The sequence below is a fragment of the Mytilus trossulus genome, chromosome 13, assembly GCF_036588685.1.
Source record: "Mytilus trossulus isolate FHL-02 chromosome 13, PNRI_Mtr1.1.1.hap1, whole genome shotgun sequence".
Classification (NCBI taxonomy): Eukaryota; Metazoa; Mollusca; class Bivalvia; order Mytilida; family Mytilidae; genus Mytilus; species Mytilus trossulus.
In genome coordinates this window covers 12,041,708-12,067,773 of record NC_086385.1, presented here as the reverse complement: position 1 = coordinate 12,067,773, position 26,066 = coordinate 12,041,708, and the positions used below count along the sequence as shown (strand labels likewise).

General features: G+C 31.6%; 2 protein-coding genes across 3 annotated transcripts in view; one reads left to right on the top strand and one right to left on the bottom strand.

Annotated features, from left to right (window-relative positions):
• The window catches only part of LOC134694084 (atrial natriuretic peptide receptor 1-like), a 30,646-nt gene extending 27,934 nt beyond the window's left edge, over window positions 1-2,712 (top strand). Inside the window, exon 22 of the mRNA XM_063555078.1 lies at window positions 2,436-2,712. Within this exon, the coding sequence (XP_063411148.1) occupies window positions 2,436-2,642 (207 nt within the window). The 3' untranslated portion in view covers window positions 2,643-2,712. The remainder of the gene's footprint in view (window positions 1-2,435) is intronic.
• A 1,545-nt stretch (window positions 2,713-4,257) lies between these two features.
• LOC134695011 (uncharacterized) overlaps window positions 4,258-26,066 on the bottom strand; it is a 101,439-nt gene continuing 79,630 nt past the window's right edge. Inside the window, exons 42-52 of one of the 2 annotated variants that reach the window (XM_063556145.1) lie at window positions 25,364-25,432; window positions 24,343-24,453; window positions 21,757-21,836; window positions 16,998-17,092; window positions 16,286-16,427; window positions 15,373-15,483; window positions 14,683-14,882; window positions 10,972-11,051; window positions 9,077-9,286; window positions 8,357-8,552; window positions 4,258-5,309 (exon numbers count right to left, since the gene is read on the bottom strand). In XM_063556145.1, coding sequence (XP_063412215.1) covers window positions 5,142-5,309; window positions 8,357-8,552; window positions 9,077-9,286; window positions 10,972-11,051; window positions 14,683-14,882; window positions 15,373-15,483; window positions 16,286-16,427; window positions 16,998-17,092; window positions 21,757-21,836; window positions 24,343-24,453; window positions 25,364-25,432 — 1,462 coding nt within the window. In that variant the 3' untranslated portion in view covers window positions 4,258-5,141. The remainder of the gene's footprint in view (window positions 5,310-8,356; window positions 8,553-9,076; window positions 9,287-10,971; window positions 11,052-14,682; window positions 14,883-15,372; window positions 15,484-16,285; window positions 16,428-16,997; window positions 17,093-21,756; window positions 21,837-24,342; window positions 24,454-25,363; window positions 25,433-26,066) is intronic. The other variant, XM_063556146.1, reaches the window with a different exon arrangement.

The following is a 26,066-nucleotide window of genomic DNA, read 5'->3' as shown; positions in this document are numbered from 1 at the left end:
TTGCCGACTTGTTTCTTTATTACTATGAGGCTGACTTCATGCAGGAACTTCTTAGGAAGAAAGATAAGAAGTTAGCAATATCCTTTAACTCTACTTACCGCTATATAGATGATGTTCTTTCACTAAACAATTCAAAATTTGGTGACTATGTGGAACGAATCTATCCCATCGAACTAGAGATAAAGGATACTACAGATACAGTTAAGTCGGCTTCATATCTTGACTTACATCTAGAAATTGACAATGAGGGTCGGTTGAAAACAAAACTTTACGACAAAAGAGATGATTTCAGCTTTCCAATTGTGAACTTTCCATTTCTAAGTAGCAACATTCCAGCAGCACCTGTATACGGGGTATATATCTCCCAATTGATACGATATTCCCGTGCTGGCATTTCCTATCATGATTTTCTTGATAGAGGGTTGCTGCTTACAAGGAAGCTATTAAACCAAGAGTTCCAAATGGTGAAGTTGAAATCATCCCTTCGTAAATTTTACGGACGCCATCACGAGTTGGTTGACCGTTATGGAATAACCATTTCACAAATGATATCGGATATGTTCCTTACGTCGTAACTACAATCCCCTTCCCTTTAATGAATGTGACCTACCGAATTAGACTATTTACCGGATTTGTAATCACATAAGCAACACGACGGGTGCCACATGTGGAGCAGGATCTGCTTACCCTTCCGGAGCACCTGAGATCACCCCTAGTTTTTGGAGGGGTTCGTGTTGTTTATTCTTTAGTTTTCTATGTTGTGTCATGTGTACTATTGTTTTTCTGTTTGTCTTTTTCATTTTTAGCCATGGCGTTGTCAGTTTGTTTTAGATTTATGAGTTTGACTATCCCTTTGGTATCTTCCGTCCCTCTTTTATGAGATACCAATGCATAAAACAGAACACAGAAAAACCTAATTTGTCAATAGGACCCATTAAAAACCAATATAATTTGCATAGTGTTGTCAGATCGTTGTAGGCGAAAGGTGGACGCAAGATATGTAATTATAATTATTCAGATTGATTAAAACAGAAGGCGAACTAGAGTGCATCTTAAATCAGTTTCTGCTCCATTAGTTTCGAGTTCCACATGACAATATTCATATACTCACAAATCTAAAATAGACAGCTTGCTCCCTTCTGTGACTAAACATAAATAATGTGAGAATAGCTGTACTGACAGGTCTTTTTAAAAACTTTTGTTTCATAATAACAAAAATGTTGCTTCATCGATTTGAACAGCGTTATACTACTGTTGCCTTTTTTTTGTTTGCAGGGTAAAGGGTTGGTGATAACACAATAAGAAGATAAGAACAAGTTGGGTCATACCATATCATCATCTATCAGAATACAATCCAAAAGTCATTATCACGAATACTTATATTCTTTGTTTGTAGGGTAAAGGATTGATCAAAACAAATTTATCAAGGAGATAAGAACAAGTCGGGTCATTTAAAATCATCATCTAACGTCTTTTCCCCATATCCATTCTCAATTTTACTTGAAAATATTAGAACCTTTTGCTTTCAGGGTAAAGGGTTGATGGCAACACATTGGCTTACCAATAAGAATATAATAAATGGTCGGGTCATACCAAATCATCAACTAACGACTTTTCACCATTTCCCTATTCAATTCATCTTGAAAATATTTTAACCTTTTGTTTGCAGGGTAAAAGATTGACAACACATTTGCTTTTCAAGGAGATTAAATACAGTCGGGTCAAACCAAATTGTCATCTAACGTCTTTTCGCCAATTCCTCATTTCCATTCTCAGTTTTACTTACAAATATTTAAACTTTTTGTTTGCAGGGTGAAGGGTTGATGAAAACACATTGACTTGCCAAGGAGATAAAAATTTGTCATCAGCATCCAACTTTTCTCCAATTTCCATTTTCACTTGCACATGGAAATATTGATATTTTCTGGTTTGCAGTATAAAGGGTTGATGGAAACACATTGACCTATTAGGAGATAAAAATTTGTCATTAGCATCCAACTTTTCTTTCATTTCCATTCTCAATTTCACATGGAAGTATTGATATTTTTTGGTTTGCAAGGTAAAGTAGTTAGTTATAGTTATCAAAGGCACCAGGATTATAATTTTATACGCCAGACGCGCGTTTCGTCTACATAAGGCTCATCAGTGACGCTCAGATCAAAATAATTAAAAAGCCAAATAAATACAAAGTTGAAGAGCATTGAGGATCCAAAATTCCAAAAAGTTGTGCCAAATACGGCTAAGGTTATCTACTCCTGGGGTAAGAAAATCCTTAGTATTTCGAAAAATTCAAAGTTTTGTAAACAGAAAATTTATAAAAATGACCATATAAAAGGTTGTTGATGAAACACATTGGCTTATCCAGGAGATAAACATTTGCATCCAATTGTTTTCCCCAATTTAACATGAAACTATTTATATTTCTTTGTTTGCAGGGTAAAGGATTGATGAAAACACATTGGTTGATCAAGGAGATAAAAACAAGTCGTGTCATATCAAATCATCATCTAACAGAATACGATCCAAAGATCATAATCACTGATGATGAAAGTCTGGAAATGCAGCCACAATTTCTTAACCCTGTAACAACCTTAAAAACATTAGAAGAAGATCAAAGATCAATTTTCAACGGAATCATATAAGCAAATGACATCCATTGATTTAAACTTTTATTCTAAAATCTGTCTGAATTTACTAATAACAAGATATGTTTTGTAATAGAAAATTTCATTAGCAACCAGTGATATATTTATTAAAAAATTCAAATATATTCTAACTGTTACATAAAACAACAAATAAATATTTATATATATCTAAGTATGGTTTTAGTATTTTTTTAATTTTATACACAAGAATATGGCTGTACCAAGTCAGGAATATGACAGTTGTTTTCCCTTCGTTAGATGTACAAATGTATTTAAGCCTTTTATTTTGCAATTTTTTAAAGGACTTTCGTTTTGAACTTCCCCTAGAGTTTGGTATTATTTTAATTCTACTTTTTACGTACTCTCATTTTGTGTACAAATGTATGGACACACATATTTCCTACCAATCTGCTCATTTCAATGCAAGTCCCGTTCATTTTGAACATTTCTATTGAAATTACTTATTGACAGAAAAATTCAAAAAAACGTCAATACCTTTTTTAAAGATTCAACAATCTGCTTAACCCTTCTACCAAATTTAACATAATCGGTTATTTGGTTGTTGTGTGTATCCTATATTTGAATCTTCAGTGTTGAACGTCCACATGCATTTTTTTTGACTTACAAAATTATAAGTGGTATTATTGATGACTTTTTTTTATGTCTTAATCTTATAAGGAGACATAAACACTTTGTTAAACTGAAACAATATTCCTTTAATATATTTGGAGCCCAAGTTTATTGCTTTTATTGCTGTTCAACTTAACAGTAACAGTGTGAGAATGGTTCACCAGGTTTCTTGGTTAGATCAAGCCTCTTTGCAAGTTTATGTCGTTCTGTATTTCGTAATGTGGAATTGTTGTGGGTCTTTTTTTGGCTATGGTGTCTTCAACAGGTAGGCAAAATTTGATTGCCCCCTTTCTATGCTGATATTTTTCTTTTCTATATTTTGCACATATATATTTCACCCCCTACATTTTTTAATTTAAGTCTGAAAGGTTTTGCCATTTATCTATTTTTTTCTGATCACATAAAGACTTTCAATACAACACCCTTCTCATACTTGTGTTCACACACGTAAAATTGTGTAAAAAATGTTTAACACAAGCAAAAGGGTATATGCTAAGATGGATTGACATCCTTGAAAAAGCAATCAATGGTAAATCATACAAGTGAGAGGTTTAGCTAGCTATAAAACCAGGTTTAATCAACCATTTTCTACGTTAGAAAATGTATGTACCATGTCAGGAATATGACACAGACAGTTTTTATCCGTTCGTTTGATGTGTTTGAGCTTTTCGATTTTGTCATTTTATTTAAACCATGGTTTTGTGTATCCATCTTCAATATTCTTTATTTCATTGTCCCTATGATTTCTGATTATGCATAGCTAAATTTCACCCCCTGCACTTTTGAATTTTGGTCTAACAGGTTTTATCATTTATCTATTTTTTCCTGGTCATATAAGGACTTTTTATTTAGAGTTGACAAACACATAAAGTTGTGCTAACATTGATCAACACAAGCGAAAGGGCATGCTTAGATAGACATCCTGGTAAGAGCAATTGATGGTATGTCACATAACTTCCAACACGAACAGGTGAACAAAATGTCAAAGTTAAATGTGTTTATTATGATTAACAAATTATAAACAAAATATCATTAATAACAAGATAACAAAATACTGCATCATTATCACAATATTGTAAAGGTATTAAAAAATGGTTTATAGCACTTATTTTGTAATATTTGTTATATTTGTAAATATTCAAGTTCAGAAGTTGAATTCAAATTGGGGATATTTAATTGAATATGATCAATAAATTTATGTTGTGAGAGTCAATTTGACCTTAACACTGATATTTAATTGCTTTAAATCTCTCTTTAACCTCAGTCAAATATATGTAATGTGGTATTGATTGTCTCAACAAAAAAATTGGTAATAAACTAAGTGAAAACAAAGACAATATTAAGTGAGTAAGCACTTTTTTCTTTAAAATAATTCTATTAAATCATATTCATATTTGGAATGATAATGTAAAGGTAATGTTAATGTAAAAAATACCATCAGGAATAATTTAAAAAAAATATATAAGAAAATACTATACTAAAGTAAACAATGTTCTTTTCATATTAACAACTTATAGAAATTTACAAGGTCACACAAAAATGTTTGTGTCCTGCACAAAAATAAAACCAAGTCTGCTACTTTATTTTCTGGAAATTTTTTTTCTTTCATCTAAATCCCATTCTATCCAATCAAGATTTAAAGTTAGCAAATTATCACAAGCTTATAGCCCTTTTACATTTGTAGAACATCCCTTCAGACATTGTCTATTGTTTTGTCCTCATAGAAAAATTATACATTCTTTAATATCTGTGTTACGATTGTGCAGACATAGTAGCTTATTCATTAACATTCGTAGTAAATCACTTAAGACACTCTTATTTTTTCTTCGTACAAAAATTTAACATTCATAATTCTTGAAAATTGTGTTATGATCGTGCAGACATGAGCTGATTTAAGGTGATTGGTGGAAATAAAACACTAGAGACACGTGATAAATGAGTCAGTTCCTTTGGTAACTTAAGCTTCTCTGGAATGGCTTTCTTTATTTCTACTTTCGGAAGTGATGACTTCATTGTATGGTTTCCCAGTGTTTTCTAAAAAAAATAAACAACAGAAAACAAATTAGCTGGTTAAAAAAGATAACACTATCCAGGTTTACGAAAATTGGAAAAGTAGGATCACAAAGACCGAATACTGAACTTGAACTGTACATTCAAATTTGAAGCTATAAACATCATTTAAAGCTAATTTTCTAATGCTTGTAGAAAAAAAACTTTGGTTGGCTTGCTGGCTTTGTATGTATAATTGTTTGCTCAAGCGTTGTTTTTTAAGATTGAAATCTGCAATCAATATAAATAGGTAAGTTATTAAACCTGTATACATTATATTTTAGTTTGATAGGACCTCATCCTAAATACAATTGTACAGATATACAAATAAAGCAAGCAAGATAACCAAAGTCTTACTCTACATGCATTAGGAAATTAGCTCTAAAACGAAATAACAATGTCTTGAAGATACTACCATTATCGAGCTAAAAAACTGTAGATCAAGGTTGTCTATTTTTCACATTATACTTACAAAAACATTTATTTTGACCATAACAGGTTTTCATTCTGATATGTTCACCACCTATACATATTTGTATCACACATTTTGTTTTGGTCAAACAATGTAAACAATATATTTGAAAACTAAACAGCCCATACAAACATGATTAATTGATGAATTGTCATAATATTCCTAGGAGGTTGAAATTTTGTAAAAAGACATAAAAAATGAACTGATGTCAAAATCAACAATTAATTTTGACATATTGTAAGTAAAATTTATTTTTCAATCTTCCTTTCATTCCAATGACGATAAAAAACAGAGATGTTTGGAAATATTTGAAAAAAAAAATCAATCTTTTATATTATTTAAAACTCTTATTTCCCAATAAATACTGTGTGAATTGAGAATGTGAACAACATTTAATAGATATAAGAAGATGTGGTCTATGTGCCAATGAGACAACTCTCCATACAAGTCACAACTTTTAGATCAAACCTTTATAAGTCAAAGTAAGGTCTTCAACTCAGAGCATTTGAAAGTTTACATAAAATGTCTCATGATCTTTAGACTTTGAACTAAAAAAAAGAAGCTCAAATTATTTTTCCTTTCAGTTATTATCCTTTAAGGTGGTACACTTTCCCTAAAAATCCCTTATATAGCAGTTTGACAAACACTATTTTGATCATTGAGAAGCTTTACATTGCCTTCACAATGCAACGTAATTAAAACGTTTAGCTGATATTACAGAGTTATCTCCCTGTAGTGTTAGGTACCACCTTAAACAACACCTTGGATATAAAATATTGAATCAAATCATGCATAAATAATGTGCTATACAGTCAATATAGCCTAAATGGACAAATACATGCTAACCAATATTGAAGAATAATTTTACACTTTTATGTTTCCTATAGGAACTTTTCCCTTTTTTCTTTAATAAAAATTGCTAAAACAACTTTCAGATAAAATTAAAAAAGATCCTTTAACCAATAAAATACAAGAATGTGTCCATAGTACATAGATAATTTTTTATGTTCAGTGGACCATTGAATGGGGTCAAAACTCTTATTTGGCATTGACATTGGAAAGATCATATTCTAGGGAACATGTGTACTAACTTTAACATGAAGCAGGACAGACAGACATACAAACAAACAGAAGCACAGACCATGCAAAAAACATAATGCCCCAAGGTGAGGTATTTAAAAAAATCTGACCTAAATATAATTGAAAACTTCAGTATTATGTTTGTTTCTTATTTTTTCCTTAAAAACTGTTGAAAGTGGATTCGAGAAGGAAAATAAAGTTGCGATGGGCTCTTTGGTCAGGTTGTTGTCTCTAATGTCATATTCCAAATTTCCATTAGAAATTTTTTAGTATTTTAGTATTTTAACACTGTCTCATTCTTAGACAGACTGACTAATGTGTCCATTCAATTATGTTTACATGCTCCATGCTGTGATTTTGTTTGTTTGAAAAAACAAGATAATTGGTATAAATTTTGGTCTTGTTCATTTCATTTCAAGTAAGACATCTTTCTCCAATGCTACTCACATTTATGAATTTTGCAGAATTTCCACATTCTTCAAATATGTAGAATTCTTTCAAAATTACACTGAATATTGAGTATCTTCTAGACGTAAATATTATAAAATTCTTGATACTATCAATAGATATATTATCAAGTGTTTGTAATTATGTTCATTTAGCAAGTGTGCAAGTGTGGATATCTCATATCCTTTCTTTTAACTTGATACCAAATTCAATGTTAAAAAATTGACACAAATGTGAGATTTTTATTATTGCAATTTTAGAGAATGCTGCTTACAAATATTATGCTATGGAAATTTAAAAAGTGAGTTTTTTTTTTTTTCAACTATACCAAATCACAATAATAATATTGCAAAACGTTTTGAATTTACAGTATGAATCAATTGAAACTGACTTTTACAAGTTGAAAAAATTCAAATTAGTTTTAAAACAAGAAATGTGTCTATAGTATACGGATGCCCCTATCACACTTTCATTTTCTATGTTCAGTGGACTGTGAAATTGGGGTCAACACTCTAACTTGGCATTAAAATTAAAAAGATCATATCATAAGGAACATGTTTACTAAGTTTCAAGTTTATAGGATTTTAACTTCATCAAAATCTGCTGTGACCAAAAACTTTAATCTGAAGCAGGACAGACAGACAGATGAACGAATGAACATAGACCAGAAAACATAATTACCTTGACCAAAACTTTAACCTGAAGAGGACGAACAAACGACCAGAACAATGGAAGAACAAACTGAGGAACAGACGGAGAAAGGGACGCACAAACCAGAAAACATAATGCCCATAAATGGGGCATAAAAAGAATTTAAAAATGTTATCTATATCTATGGCATAGTCAAAACTATTTTCTAACGAGGGTGCCTGTGTCCCATTGGGAGAATGAGATGTTGTTCATATATTTCCTGTTTTTAGGTTTGGGTTCTTCTGTTTCATTGGGGACATTCCATTTTCGGATTCACAGAATTCTGTGTTTTTGTTGTTTTACTTTTTTTACACACTTACACACATTAATGTAATAAACTTACTGATGTGTAATTTTGCATCTTTTTCTTGACTAATGTATAATATTTGCAGTATCTCTCATGCTCTTTCTTTATGTAAGGTATACTGATCCGCGATTCCTTAGCTGGGGGTGGTGGGATGGGATAGTCCCATTTATAGTCAGGAGTATAGATTCCTCCAGGGAGATGAGGGAAGTCTGTCATCTCAGTTGTATCAGTCCTGAAAATGATGGAAAAATATATTAGTTTGATTGCAATGAAAAACTATGATTTTCCCGTAAAATTGAACTTGCATTTATCTGACAATGCTCTGTTTTCTTTGTGTTAGAGGCTGTTTCTGAATACTGGTTTCACTTTAATTTTATTGATGTAAAAGACATCCCAAGAAACACAAATGCTAGATTAGTTATAGCCGGTTATCAAACTGCATACGAATCATGCTATCAAAATTTTAAATGCAATACTGTAAATTCAGAAATTATTATGAACAATGCGACAGGCTTAATTATAATTGCAATAATTTTAACTCGCATTATGGAATTTTTTAATGATATCGATCTAACTAAACAGGATTATGGCAAAAATTACAAAAATAAATGCATACAATAATTTATGAATTTACAACTTTATCAATTTTGGAGAAACCTGGCCTGGGATTTTTTTGACAATAACATTGCAAAATAATTCTTACTTTACTGTGTCATCAATACATACCTAGTTTCAAATCTATGATAAAATAATTACCTTTCAGATCTTCCATACTTTTCTATAATGGCAGGCAGATGACATTTTGATCGGACCGACCGTACAGTGCTGCCACCTAGTTCAGAGGTTGCATCAGACACGCCAGACATGGCAGAATATCTCTCGGGATAATGATTACGTGACACAGGAGCTGGAATTGCTGTTGTCCATTGCATTTGTAAAATACCATATTTAGATTGTCCCTTGTCCCTAGAAAAGAAAGAATTATATGTAAAATACCATACTTAGATTGTCCATTGTCCCTAGAAAAGACTAGAAAAGAAAGAATTATATGTAAAATACCATACTTAGATTGTCCCTTGTCCCTAGAAAAGAAAGAATTATATGTAAAATACCATACTTAGATTGTCCATTGTCCCTAGAAAAGAAAGAATTATATGTAAAATACCATACTTAGATTGTCCCTTGTCCCTAGAAAAGAAAGAATTATATGTAAAATACCATATTTAGATTGTCCCTTGTCCCTAGAAAAGAAAGAATTATATGTAAAATACCATACTTAGATTGTCCATTGTCCCTAGAAAAGAAAGAATTATATGTAAAATACCATACTTAGATTGTCCCTTGTCCCTAGAAAAGAAAGAATTATATGTAAAACACCATACTTAGATTGTCCATTGTCCCTAGAAAAGAAAGAATTATATGTAAAATACCATACTTAGATTGTCCCTTGTCCCTAGAAAAGAAAGAATTATTTGTAAAATACCATACTTAGATTGTCCATTGTCCCTAGAAAAGAAAGAATTATATGTAAAATACCATACTTAGATTGTCCCTTGTCCCTAGAAAAGAAAGAATTATATGTTAAATACCATACTTAGATTGTCCCTTGTCCCTAGAAAGGAGACATTTATATTCTCTTGTAATGATCAAAGTACAACAAAAGTACATTCATCCAAATTACACAAAATTAGTATTTCATATCAAAACATTAAAACGTTTAATCCCGCTGCAAATGTTTGCACCTGCCCTAAGTCAGGAATCTGATGTACAGTAGTTGTTGTTTGTTTACGTAATATATACATGTTTCTTGTTTCTCGTTTTTTTATATAGATTAGACCGTTGGTTTTCCTGTTTGAATGGTTTTACACTAGTAATTTTAGGGCCCTTCATAGCTTGTTGTTCGGTGTGAGCCAAGGCTCCATGTTGAAGGCCTTACATTGACCTATAATGGTTTACTTTTATTTAAATTGTTATTTGGATGGAGAGTTGTCTCATTGGCACTCACACCACATCATCCTATATCTATAAACAATTTCAAACAATTAAAAATAATATCTGTGTTTGATCTTGTTAATCAATATTTATAAGCAACATGTCTTTCCATTCTACAACTATACTAGAGAGCACACTCTTAAATGTTTGAGTCTCGCCATCTTTAGATACCATTGATATTATGCTGATAGTCCTAAATATCAAGCTTTACTTCAACTATCACATACACTAAACATGATCGAAGAAAATAATGTCAAGGTCAGACAAACCAAACAGGAAATATAGGTACAACTTACAATGAACCATGCCAGGCAGACATGTGAACTTTACAATCAATCTATGCGTTTGAATGGTTTTACACTAGTAATTTTTGGGGTCCTTTATAGCTTGTTGTTCGGTGTGAGTCAAGGCTCCGTGTTGAAGGCTGTACATTGAACTATAATGGTTTACTTTTTTAAATTGTTATTTGGATGGAGAGTTGAGTTATAAACACGGTAAATCTGTGTTTTGTTTAAGGTAAACCCCAAAATGATTAAAAGATAAAACCAAAATAATTTGAATAAATAGTGAAAGGATATGCACAAGAAAATTGTGGTTATAGACTTTGAAATGAAACATAAACCTCATAAAACAAATAGAATATTCTAATTGATACATACTCATCCTTTGTATGAACACCTAGTTTTCCAGGTATAGATTCTATCATGTGATGTCTTTCTTCTGTTGGTGGTAAAGAACCCTAAAAAAAAGAAAATCCTCTATCATACAAGCAAAATTATAAATAGCTCTCAAATCTCCATATCTCTATACCAATATTGACATTTCCTTATAATTTTAATAATTGTTTATTTATCATTTCTTTTTTTACAAAATCACACCTGGTATAAAATAGGGAGACAACTTACTTTAAGCTGTCCTTCTTTTTTAGGGAAGTTCGCTTGTCATGTTTTGGAATTTTTGTGAGATTTTCGGAATCCTCTGGTTGTATCTATTTGAATGCCTTGAAAAATTTTGCCCATTGACTCCCATTTTTCTTTTCATAAATCCTTTACATGTACAGTGATAAGCCATCCGTAAAAGTTTAAAATAAAATTTCCACTATTTTTAAAGTGTTCATACCTGTAATGACCCCCCCCCCCCCCCCCTTGAAAACAAATAAGCACTGTTAAAGTCAATGTTCTGTTGGAATTGTGACTGTTAAAGTCGAGTTTGTGAGTTCAATGAACCCCCCTTTGGAAATTCCTGGGTACGGGCCTGGTTTTTGAGAACTTAAACCACCAAAATTTCAATGGCTTATATCTCGAAAAACAAGAACATTGACACCTAAAATTTTTACTCTTTTGATTCCTTTATTTATGCCCTATCAATATAAGCTAGTGTTTAGAAAAGCTAATTATTTTGAAACTGAGAAGAGAACTCCCTTAAATTGTAAAGTCATATATCTTTAATTTTTAGCAAAATTATGCTTTTCCTAAAAGAATATATACTTATTTTAAGATAATCAACTTCTGGTTTGTTTGACCTTAGGACCTTTCCTATATATTATAAATAGGAGCAGAACATTGGAAAAGCATGTTGAAATGTCACCTATGAGCAAACCATGTCATGTACAATGTAAATTAAAATGGAATTCTTCTTCTGCCTCTATATATAATATCATACAAATAAATCAAGCACAAAGCCTGAAATTTTGGCAGGACGTATTATGTTATACAAATGTCCGGTGTCCTACCGTTTGTTTGTCTGTCTGGCGTAAACATGTCGCACCGTAACTTGAGAACGACTTGAAACTGATTGTAGTTGTTTCTTATGAGGGTCAATTGATCTGTATACTTTTTGGTGAAAATAAGATTAAAACTTTTTGAGTTAAGGCATTTTGTAACTAAACAAGAGGCTCTCAAGAGCCTGAATCGCTCACCTTAATTTTTTTGGTTAAATCTCTCATCAATGATTATTTTGGCTTTTCAAATTATTTATAAATGTTCTTTGAATCGTCTTATTTTCTTCAAAAGCCAAAAAAAAAATCGTTTTCTCCTATGTTCTATTTTAGCCATAGGAGCTATGTTTCTTGACATACAAGGAAATAAAATATAAAATTTATACTAGATACTCTGAAACTCATTTAGCCTAAGTTTGCCTGAAATTGATACAGCAGTTTCAAAGGAGAAGATTTTTTAAAGTAAGTCAACATGATGAACAAATTGTGAAAAAAGTCTTTAAAGGGCAATAACTCCTTAAGGGGTCAATTGACAATTTTAGTCAGGTTGACTTATTTGTAGATCTTAACTTTGCTTAACATTTTTGCTTTTAACAGTTTATCTGTATCTATAATAATATTCAAGATAATAACCAAAAACTGCAAAATTTCTTTAAAATCATCAATTCAGGGGCATTATACCTGAAAAACCAGTTACCCAATTCGGCTGAAAATTTCAGGACAGGTAGACCTTGACCTAATAAATACTTTAACTTCTTTGTCTTATTTGCTCTAAATGCTGGAGTTTTTGAGATATAAGCCAAAAACTGCATTTTACCATGTGTTCTATTTTTAGCCATGACCGCCATGTTTTTTGATGAAATAGAAAATAAAACACAAACTTTATTTTATACACCCTACTGATCATTCAGTTGAAGTTTGGTTGAATTTGGTTGAGTAGTTTTAGAGGAGAAGATTTTTTAAAGTTAGCAAATATGATGAACAAATTGTGAAAAATTGTCATTAAAGGACAATATCCCCTTAAGGGGTCAATTGACAATTTTGGTCATATTAACTTATTTGTAGATCTTACTTTGCTGATCATTTTTGCTGTTTACAGTTTATCTTTATCTATAATAATATTCAAGATAATGACCAAAAACTGCAAAATTTCCTTAAAATTACCAATTAAGTGGCAGCAACCCAACAATGGGTTGTTTGATTCCTCTGAAAATTTCAGGGCTGATAGATCTTCCCCTAATGAACATTTTTACCGCGTCAGATTTGCTCTAAATGCTTTCGTTTTTGAGATATAAGCCAAAAACTGCATTTGACCCCTATGTTCTATTTTAAGTAACAGCGACCATGTTTTTTGACGGATCAAAAATTTAAGCACAAACTTTGTGCAGGATAATCTAAGGAACAATCATGCTAAGTTTCATCCAAATCCATTCAGTACTTTCAGAGGTGAAGATGTTTGAAAAATTGTTAACGACCACGACGGACGCCAAGTGATGAGAAAAGCTCACATTTCCTTTTAGGAAAGGTGAGCTAAAAATATAGCATACAAATAAATCAAGCATAAAGCCTGACATTTTAAACTGACATACAGCATATACATTAAAAATTCTCCATCAAGCTGAAAGGCAAATTGGCATAGTTTTGGGTCTGTGAAGAAAAAGTCTAGACCTGCTACTTTCAAAATTTCAAGAATTCTACCTTGTGCCTACCCACTTTGACTGACTTGAGAAGTCTTAACCCCCTGTCTGGCCGGGCAACATGGGCATAGGAATAAATCAATTGCTACTGATCATTGCTTTATAATTTCAAGAATTCTTTCCTTGTGCCTACCCACTTTGACTGACTTGAGAAATCTTAACCACCTGCCTTGCCGGGCAACATGGGCAAAGGAATTAATTAATTGCTATTTATCATTGTTTTATAATTTCAAGAATTCTTACCATGTGCCTACCCACTTTGACTGATTTCAGAAGTCTTAACCCTGCCAAAATGCCAGGCAACATGGGCGAAGGAAAAATTAATTGCTTCTTAACATTGTTTAATAATTTCAAGAATTCTAACCTTGTGCCTACCCACTTTGACTGACTTGAGAAGTCTTAACCCTGCCTCGCCGGGCAACATGGACAAAGGAATTAATTAATTGCTATTTATCATTGTTTTATAATTTCAAGAATTCTAACCTTGTGCCTACCCACTTTGACTGACTTGAGAAGTCTTAGTCCTGCCTTGCTGGGCAACATGGGCAAAGGAATTAATTAATTGCTATTTATCATTGTTTTATAATTTCAAGAATTCTTACCTTGTACCCACTTTGACTGACTTCAGAAGTCTTAACCCTGCCTCGCCGGGCAACATGGACAAAGGAATTAATTAATCGCTATTTATCATTGTTTTATAATTTCAAGAATTCTTACCATGTGCTACCCACTTTGACTGACTTCAGAAGTCTTAACCCTGCCAAAATGCCAGGCAACATGGGTGAAGGAAAAATTAATTGCTTCTTAACATTGTTTAATAATTTCAAGAATTCTAACCTTGTGCCTACCCACTTTGACTGACTTGAGAAGTCTTAGTCCTGCCTTGCTGGGCAACATGGGCAAAGGAATTAATTAATTGCTACTTATCATTGTTTTATAACTTCAAGAATTCTTACCTTGTGTCTACCAACTTTGACTGACTTAAGAAGTCTTAACCCTGCCTCGCCAGGCAACATGGGCAAGCCTTCACTGATGTAGTTGACAACCAGAGCAGATCCAGGTTTCATCTTTCCTTCATTGTATTCTCTCTTAACCATTTCCATTCTCTTTCTCTCTAATGCTGTGGGCGTCTGGAAAAACTTCATCCAATCTGGTTCTGTGGAAACATGAAAAAAATAAAAACTTGGACTGTTTAAGGTGGTACCCAACAGTTTCACTAAAATTAATTTGGCTCGTTTAATTTTCATAAAATTTTGTCAAAGTGTTTACTTTGACCCTTTAACAAAAATATAAAAATTTCAAAAATTTTGAACCAACCGTTTTGTCAAGAAAAATTACACTGGTTATATAGCATTTTGACGACCACCAATTTTGATCATTTAGAAGCTTAATATTCCTATTACAACACAACGTAATTAAAACGTTTAGCTGACTTTACAGAGTTATCTCCCTGTAGTGTTAGGTACCACATTAATGTTCTGATTTCTGCAGGCATATTAATGAAATTTCAATCCCTGATAAAAATTTTCCTCATTTCTACATTAGTTGCATGTGTCGACATAGAGTGCCATTGTCATTTGTTTTTAAACTGTGACATTATTACATAATGTAATGATTAAATTCACATCCAATCTCAACAAACTAACCTTTTTCTCTTGGTGTTGACTTTGCTGAACCTCCTCCAATGGTACTACTAGATTTGACAGGTGAAAGGTTATGTTTCCTGTGGGACTCCACTCGCGGCCTATAAGATGCAGCTGAAATACATAAATTTGCATAATTTAAAATCCTAGAATTCCTGAGTTGATATTTTCAATCATTTGATAAAATAACAAGAATGTGTCAATAGTACATGGATGCCCCACTCTCACTATTAATTTCTATGTTCAGTGGACCATGAAATTGGGGTCAAAACTTTTAATTTGGTATTAGAATAAGAAAGATCATAGCATATAGGGAATATGTGTATTAAGTTTCAAGTTGATTGGACTTCAAACTACCTTGACCAAAACCTTTAACCTGAAGTGAGAAAAAAAAGTATGAATGCACTGACTAAAAAAACATAAACTGGGCAGAAAAAGAATACTTGTCCTTAGGATATCATGCTATGTTTTTTCTTTTACTTTTCCACTATTTTTAAATAGTTTTCATACCTGTAGCCAGGGGGGGTTCGGGTCAGAACCCCCCCCCTTGAAAACAAATAAGCACTGTAGTGAAGTGCAAAATATTATTGAAAACTTAAGTATTATAGGAAGTGAATAATGAATGATTCACTCTGGTCTTTCATTTCATTAATTGACTACTGTATACTCAAAATTATTGCATGCATTCATTATTGCGATTTTATCATTTTAGACTGATTAGCATTTTAAATTTTTTGCGATATTGAGAAAAATCCTTTTAAATTTATATAAAAATTTCAAAATGTGAGTTTAAATTATTGCAAAAGTAACCCCAATGTATTTTTCACAATAATAAAAAAATTGCAATAAATTCTGAATTTACAGTATTCAATACATTGTTACTTTTTACATTCCTTCAGAAGCATATCATACATACCTCTAGCTTCTACCTTCTCTTTAGACAGGAATGGACTGGCTTTGTAAGACTTGTAGCTGTAAGTATCAGACATATCACGTCCAATTCCTGAGTCCTGGATACTAATAATACCAGAGTCATTGGTACTTAAAGTATCACCAATCTATAAAAAATAATACACAGATTATTGACATCTATTATATTTTTTAGATCCCAAAAATCTGAGACTAAATATATCTTCTTTATGAAGTAAAAAGGAGGGTACGGGTTGGTGGAAGTGGATAGCTTTTGAGGAAAATAAATGGAAAATGTGATGCCCTGTCTTGCATTATAGGGGCATAACTCAAGAACAGTAAATTAAAATCTGATCTTTGTTTAGCAGTAATTAGCATTGTGTACAAGCTTCATAAGATTATGTTGAGCCAAACTGAAGTTAGAGAATGTAATCTAATTTGGGACATACATACATTAAGACAGGCAAGGGTAACACTTATATGGCATACAAATCTACAACCCATCACTAACAATTTTTATTTCTATGTCCTATCCTTTTAAATAACACTGATACTAAATGTATGACCAACCTACAAATCATTTTTATAACCTATGAATAACTATCTAAAATTGTTTATGGTGTAATTGGAATTTTATAGTTACATATTCATAATTACACACATAATAATGAATGGCTTTAGTGGGAAGTTTGTGCTGTTTGTCTGTTATGTGACCATACCTGACTGTGGCTATCCAGTGACCCTATTTGACTATCTGTATCTTCACCAGCACCAAGCTGGGTTTTGCTGAATAATTTACTCATGTTCTTATAATCTGAAATAGAGAGGTATGTTGTAGCTTTCATGTTACATTTATAATACTCATTCATCTATTTGTGTTAACTTGTTTTTATTGGCTAATTATCATGACACATCAGTCTGTGCCAAACTGTTTAAGGGTTTGTCTGACCGAAAAAGAAAAATGACATTTTCTACTATATGTTCAACTAAAAAATCCCAAAATTTCTGTCTGACTGAATGATTTTTTGTCTGAGATTTTGTCGGTCAGACAGAGTTTGGGATACACTAACACATGTACATGCTACTGGCACTACCTTTCATCATGTTCATGCATGAAAACATATTTGGATCAGGGCTTCCAAAATTTTTCTGAGCCAGCCGGACATTTTATATATGATCCGAATTTTAATCCCCAAGACTAAGTCACAAAAGGCAATTATGGTAATCAGATGGCCATCCCAATGAATGACATAAATTTAGATTAAAAACGATATTGAAATTTACTTTGATATGAATTTGATGTTCTGACATAATGTTAAAATTGGCATTGCATCATTCAAAGTGTGCACATCAGTGTGTTCATATCTGCATTAGACTCTTTATTTGTGCAAATTGACGTTGTCTAAAACTTTATTTTCGTTTTTAAAGTCACATTTTTCAAAACCGGATGTTGACTTGACAATGGTAAAACATGGACCATAAACGGATACGTAAAATCCGTGTACGTTTACATAGCACGACTGAGCGAAGAAGCTCTTTCCACGTTATTTCTTCAACAAAATACTTGAAATGAACGTTAGGTACAGGTATCAATGATAGTTTTAGAATTTTTAAGAAATGTAGGATGCATAATTGAATTTCCCACCTGTGCACATGCGCACACGTGTTCTCGTTCATACAACGTAGTTCTGACGATTTTTTCATGTAAAACTTTTTTAAATGTTTCATCAAATCAAGTTTATAAATGTATTTATTATAATTTGATCTTTTGGACTAAATCAATTAGATACAAACCGCTGAAATGTACGAAAGTAATTGTGAATGGAACGAATAATTTATACGATGTCCGGTACTGAAATTAGTTTACCTGTCAGATGAACAGGTATAGCTAGTTTTCAGCTGTCCAACAACTAATTAGCCTTGATTAAAATTAGAAAGTATTTCAGTAAGGGTTGTTTTGATAGTAATTAATCAACATGTCACTTTTATGACTGGAAATGTATGGCTGTTAAAGGCAAAATGTTGGGTCAAAAAGATCGTGAATTATATTAAAATGACCAAAAAAGCCTTGAAAACTAAAAAGTATATGACCGTTTCATGCTTTTCCCAGCCAGTCTTTTACCAGACATAATACAAATGACCGGAATATATGACCGTTTTCGAAGCCCTGATTTGGATGCATATATTATATATATAAAATTTAGAATACTTATTTAAAGTTTAACCACATTTTTGTATGTATTGTACCTTTTCTAAGCTTGGAGAGCAAGATAATTTAAGAAGTTAAACTTAATGTCCAGCGGTCAATTAATGAAAATATATATCACAAATATGCAAAAGGTAAAATTCAAGGTAAAATCTAAAATCTTGTGTGCAAGCTTAACAAGATGGAAAAATTGGATTAATATCAAACCTAAGATGTGTATCTGGAATTAGACTTACAGCTTATTTCCTAATGCATGTAAAGCAAAACTTTTTTTGGCTTGCTTGCTTTGTTTGTGAAATTGTTTATACAAGCTTTGTAAATAAGATTGACATCCTTAAACAATATATATAGGCATAATTTAACCTGTATATATAGTATTTGAATTTAAATGGGGGTTATCCTAATGATTGTGCAATATATAAACAAAGCAAGCAAGCCAACTAAAGTCTTGCTCTACATGCTTTAGGAAATTAGCTGTAACTAAACAGATCTAGAGGCATTAGTTGAATTTCAAACAAAATCAAATAAAAATTGAAAACAACAAATTATTAATTTCATGCACCAAAAGCTCATTTCCGGATTTCCCTTGAATCATAAGGAATGCTCACAGCCAAATATTCGAATGCTAATACATGTAAGTGATGAGATAAAAAAATTATCATCACTGATTCCCTTCATTAATTTTCCTTATAATATTCTTGCTAAGTTTATTAAAAAAAACAATCAATAAGTATTATCATGGACAATATCGAAATGATTCACACAGGCGGTGGTTCTCCAAACGGAGTTTAATAAGTATTAAAATTCAATTTTTTACAATCAAAACCATAATCACAATTTTAAAGATTTTAAATTACAAGGAAAATAAATAACAACAATAACAACAAAATCATTTAGTGATCTGACCTGCATTGAACCTTAATCACCCAGTAATACAGAATATGTAAAGTTTTATACAGAATCAATACAGAGATCTAGATCTTTTTAACATTAATCCTAACAGAATATTGATTGAACTGCAAATCTATGTTATTAATTATCTGATCTGTCGTAAAATTAAATCAACCTTTACTTTAAAGTAAAACTTTCTTCCATATCTATTGGAAATTTTCTTGTATTTAATTTGCAATCTATAATTCCTTCACACAAATAAATCAATGAATCTTTAATTTCAATAAAATTTATATTCACTTATAAGGAAAATTTGTGTATACTTTTAATATTTTCTTGTATTTAATTTGAAATCTTTATTTTATTCACACAAACTAATCTATGTATCTAAAATTTCAATAAAATTCATATTCACTTATAACGAAAATTTGTGTATACTTTTAATATTTAATTTGCAATACTTATAATATACAAAGGAAAGTTGTAGTTTATCAATTTATTAGAATACAGGGTTAGAATAGAGGGCATTTCATTTTAATCTAGAAAAGTAAAACCATTTATGCTGAGTTCACACGTAATTCGAATTCGATTCGCATTAACTAATTCGAATTAGTTTAATTCACATTCGAAACATTTAACGTCCTAACGTCAATTCTAATTAAAATTGGAATGCGCTTCACATTCGCTTTACTGTCCTAACGACGTTAACTTTTAATTCAGATTAACAAAAACGTATTTCTAATGCGAATTAGTTAATTAGAACTAGCCAATTCAAATCAATTCGAATTAAAAAAAAGAGTGTGTGAACGCGATAAACGAATTCAATTCGAATTAAAGGTATGTGTGAACGAGGCATTAAAAGTTATTATAATGACACAGGCAGCAATGACCAAAAAGGTATATAGGGTAAAAGCTGAAGTCCATTCGATTTTACACAAATAATAGATCAGTCCATAACCTGGCATTTGGCATCTATGATATCTATAACTATTTGTAATACTATATAAAAGTATTCAAACAGGCCAACAAGTTGCAATTTTATAGAAATCCTAATTCATTTTTTTTTTTTAAACCACCATAATGAAACATCAACCCAACAAGATATAAAAAATCAAAGCGCTGTAAGCGCTGAATGCAGTTAACCAAAAACCAGGCAAACGTAATTATGTGCAGTGGCGGATCCAGAAATTTTCATAAGTGGGGGCCCACTGCCTGCCTAACAGGGACCTGCTCCAGTCATGCTTCAGTGATTCCCTATATAATCAACCAAATTTTTTCTCAAAAATGGAAGGGGGGGCGGGCCCACTGAAAAATCCTCTAAATCTTGAAAGCTTCAGAAAAAGATAGTATTATAATTTAAAATCCAAATCAATATCATCTATTTTCATATACTCTTATCTGAATTACAGGAAGAATGGATACTTTTTTTCAAGCATACAAAATAACATGTAATTCAGGGATTTCATCACAAATATTTCAAAAAAGATTTCTTTATTCAAAAAATGCTTTTCTGGATTCCTTTACCAAAATGCAAAGATCTAAAAGTTATACTGATTTCACCTTTTACATAATGAAATTAAAAGTTTCAAATCGTGTTTTTTTCTTTTTTGTGCAAGTGAAAGTTACATATTCTTTCATTACGTTTATATTTGTATACTCTTTAATGTTCATCCTAAACAAACTTTTAATCTGTTATAATCTATTTTCTCACAGTTTGCTGCACATTTTAAAATGACTTGACAAATAATAGTAACGATTTCTTCTACTAAATTTTATCATAGATAATGGCTAGCTGTTTTTCTATAAATGTATTGGTTTTTTTTTAAGGTAATGGCCGAAAATAGTCATGTAAAGAAATTAGTTACTAAATTTTACACTGGAAACAAAAAAACAAAACATTTGTGGAAACCATTTTACTTTCAAGGACTCATCGAAAAGATTTGGCCAGAAATGAAATTCTTCATACAACTTATCAGTGGCGCACTTATGAAGTAGTAAAGGCCAAATCAAATAAAAAGTTAAAGATTTTTTAACAGAAAATTCAAAAAAAAAAATGTGCCAAAGAAGGTTAGAGAAATTTTTCATGCTTAAGAATTGCATTATGGTGCTTGTTGTAGTTCAGAAAAAGGTTTGTGTTTCTTGTAAATTTTAGGACTTAACAAGAGAGTCACCTCTAGCATTGACCATGCTCACCCCCCCCCCCCCTTTTTTTTTAAAGTCCAAAACTTTACTTTAATTTTACACTAAAAACTAACTTCTGAGGTTAGTAAAACATTTACAATGTATATTTGATATGTTATCTATATCATGTTCCAATTGATCAATCAAGACAACAAAACTTAAATGTGCTCCAAAATTATGCAATGTTATATTTGACTTACTGAATTTTCCATCATTTTCTCTTTCTTTGATATGTCTGTTTTTATAATATCTGTATAAACTAGGATCTCTAGGATCAAACCTGTAAAATACACAGACTTTATAAAAAAGGAGATATAGGGTTTAATGTCAATGAAACTAAAGTAACAAAAATTTTATATTGTGTGTATATACAATTCATAGAAAACAAAATTTCCCATTTGCTAGACAAGTGAAGAAATATTGCTGTCCATATGAAAATAGTTAATTTTAGTTTGATGTTTAAATTTTGTGAAAAGAGGTTTGTTTTTTTAAAACCGCACATATTTGATATATTTTAAAGTATCACTGAGGTCTCTGTTATTAATTTTACCACCACTGTCAACATATATTTGTTCCGCCTAACAGAAGTGCCATTGGAAACTTTGTTATAAACAATGTCATAATATCTGTTCCTGTTGGAACAAATATTCTCTACCATTTATTCCGTTATGAACATTTAATGTAATTTCGTGACACACAACACGTTAAAAGATCTAATTTTAAGGATCTATCATAAAATATCTGACATTATAACACTTATAATATGTTATATACTCAGACATTTTTTACACTGAAAATAGCAATTAACTATAGTGTCGCTCACCTTGGTCTATGTTAATATTAAACATTGTACACAAATGAATTCATGACAAAATTGTGTTTTGGTGATGGTGATGTGTTTGAAGATCTTACTTTACTAAACATTTTTGCTGCTTACAATTATCTCTATCTATAACAGTAGTTTCTGTGGAAAATGTTAGTGAAAATCTACAAATTTTGTGAAAATTGTTAAAAAATGACTATGAAGGGCAATAACTCCTCAGGGGGTCAATTGACTATTTTGGTCATGTTGACTCATTTTTAGTTCTTACTTTACTGTACATTATTGCTGTTTACAGTTTATCTCAATCTATAATAATATTCAAGATAATAACAAAAAAACAGCAAAATTTCCTCAAAATTACCAATTTAGGGGCAGCAACCTAACAACCGATGATCCAATTCATCTGAAAATTCCTGGGCAGATAGATCTTGACCTGATCAACAATTTCAACTCTGTCAGATTTGCTCTTAATGCTTTGTTTTTTGGGTTATAAGCCAAAAACTGCATTTTACTCCCATGTTCTATTTTTAGCCATGGCCGCCATCTTGGTTGGTTGGCCAAGTTACCGGACACAATTTTTATACTAGATACCCCAAAGATGATTGTGGCCAAGTTTCAATTAATTTGGCCCAGTAGTTTCAGAGGAGAAGATTTTTCTAAAAGATAACTAAGATTTACGTAAAATGATTAAAAATTGACTATAAAGGGCAATAACTCCTACAGTGGTCAACTGACCATTTTGGTCATGTTGACTTATTTGTAGATCTTACTTTGCTGAACATTATTGCTGTTTACAGTTTTTCTCTATCTTTAATAATATTCAAGATAATAACCAAAAACAGCAAAATTTCCTTAAAATTACTGATTCAGGGGCAGCAACCTAACAACGGAATGTCAGATTCATCTTAAAATTTCAAAGCAGATAGATCTTAACCTGATAAACAATTTTACCCCGTCAGATTTGCTCTAAATGCTTTGGTTTTTGAGTTATAAGCCAAAAACTGCATTTTACCCTATGTTCTATTTTTAGCCATGGCCGCCATCTTGGTTGGTTGGCAAGGTCACCTGACCCATTTTTTAAACTAGATACCTCAATGATGATTGTGGCCAAGTTTGGTTAAATTTGGCCCAGTAGTTTCAGAGGAGAAGATTTTTGTAAAAGTTAACGCCGGACGCAGGACAAAGACGACGGACGACGACAGACGACGGACGCCAAGTGATGAGAAAAAGCTCACTTGGCCCTTCGTACCAGGTGAGCTAATAAAAATAAGGATAGATATATTTAAACATAAAATATCTAAATTCAAATTATTACACTTAGTTTCTATCCATTATCTAATAAGGTCAGATTATACTAAACTATATGCACTCTAGGCTACAATTAAATAATAAAACTACTTTGAAATTCAATTTCACATTGTTTGATATAGTACGTAATAACACCTATACTATATCTCAACTTTCACACTGACTAACATTAAGTTTGATATCACACAGAAGTGTAACATAAAATTAACACACCAATGTCTGATTTTAGACACTGAGATTTGATTTAAAAAAATAAATTCAGATTGATATTAATTTACACAATGAGGTTCAAAATTAAAATATCACACTAAAGTCTAATATTAAGGTACACATAAAAGGTGATATTGAATATTCACACTGAGCTCTAGATCTGGTTTATTAAAAAAAAAAAAAAAAAGAAGGTTTGAAATCACATTTTCACAATAAAGTCTGATATTAAATTTTCACATTGAAGTCTAATATTAAGTTAACACACAAAATGTGAGATTACATTTTCACACTGAGGTCTAACTTAAGTTACACACAAAAGGTTGGATATCAAGTTTTCACACTGAAGTCCACACAAAAGGTCTGATATTAAATTTTCACACTGAGGTCAGATTTAAGTTACACACAAGAGGTTTGAAATTAAATTTTCACACTCAAACCATCTTACAAGTCCTCCTCCTCTGCACTGTAAGTTGTCCCCTCCTTGTTGTGTAAAATAGGCTCATCTCTTGCCAGAAACCCTTGTCCAGGCAAATTTAATATTTCTGGCTGACCATTTCTAATATATAACCAGTAAATCAGTATTGTTTTTACAACCCTTTATTTATATGACGATATAATTTAGAACAAAGACCTTTTCAACATGTACAACAATTAGCTAAAAATTCAAATAATCTAAAATTCTTAATTTTCTGCAACTTTTTTATGTTTAAGTTTTAATATACTGCCACTACAGATTTATATACATTATTGTAAAAAATAGACTAGTTATTCATCTGTCCTCCATCATCTATAGTATTACCATCCTAGGAAAGCTTCATTCCATTAGAATCAATTAAAACAAGTGAAACTGCGAGCTACTGCTCACTGATGATACCCCCGCCGCAAGTGGATAATATAAATAGTGTAAAAATATACAAGTGTTCGGTAAACAGGAAGTTGTCCAGTGATGAATCTGAAAACGCATCACACGGTATAGCTGACTTATATAAATCCTGAAACCAAATTTCAGAAATCCTTGTATAGTAGTTCCTGAGAAAAATGTGATGAAATTTTCAACTTGGCTATCATGTGTAAAATCATACAAGTGTTCGGTAAACAGGAAGTTGTAAAGTGATCAATCTGAAAACGCATCACACGGTATAGCTGACTTAGATAAACTCTGAAACCAAATTTCAGAAATCCTTGAATTGTAGTTCCTGAGAAAAATGCGACAAAAAATATTCATGGGACAGACGGACTGACAGACAGAGGTAAAACAGTATACCCCCCTTTTTTAAAGCGGGGGTATATTTAAAGGGGGGGGGGGGGGTATAATTATGATATGAAAGGGTAGGTATGGCTCCCCACCCCACACACACACCCCAAATGGTCATTACAAACATATTTTTAATTTTGATTGAAATTGCTTACATCCAAAAAAATATAATATATATTTCAATGGTATATTCTTAACATTTGTTACTTACTTGACACCCCGTCTACTTCTATTGCTGGACCTACTAGATCTGTCTGATAACTGTCCTTGTGTTTTTATTCTACGAAATATACAAAAAATTCAGCTTTTAAAAGTTTGGATTTCATGAAAAAATTGTCCATCCATCTGTGAGGAGATAAATGTACCAACAGACTATGTGCACATGAAGATTCAAATTACAGAAAGCCTTCATTTGTAAATGTTTTTTTTTTTTAAAGGGACAAAAATTTCATTCACATGTGCAAGTTTACATTAGTATAATTAGTTATCAAACGTACCGGCCAGATCAAACGTACCGGCCAGGCTTATAATTTAATACACCAAATATGCGTTTCATCTTCATGAGACTCTTTATTGATGCTCAGATCAAAATAGTTATAAAGCCAAAAAAGTACAAAGTTGAAGAGTATGGAGGACCCAAAAGTTCCAAAAAGTTGTGCCAAGTACATCTAAGGTTATCAGATATGCTTGGGATTAGAAAATCCTTAGTATTTGGAAAAATTTATACTTTTGTAAACAGAAAATTTACAAACGGTGAACAAATTCATAAGGTAAACAGGAAGATGATAAGCCATCATTCGAACATGGATCACATAGAATGGTCAGGGATGGGTAAATTTTATTGCCCTGTTGCCTTTCTACAGGAGCATAAGCATATAAATGGATTGATTGGGGATTTGTCTAACATTAAGTGT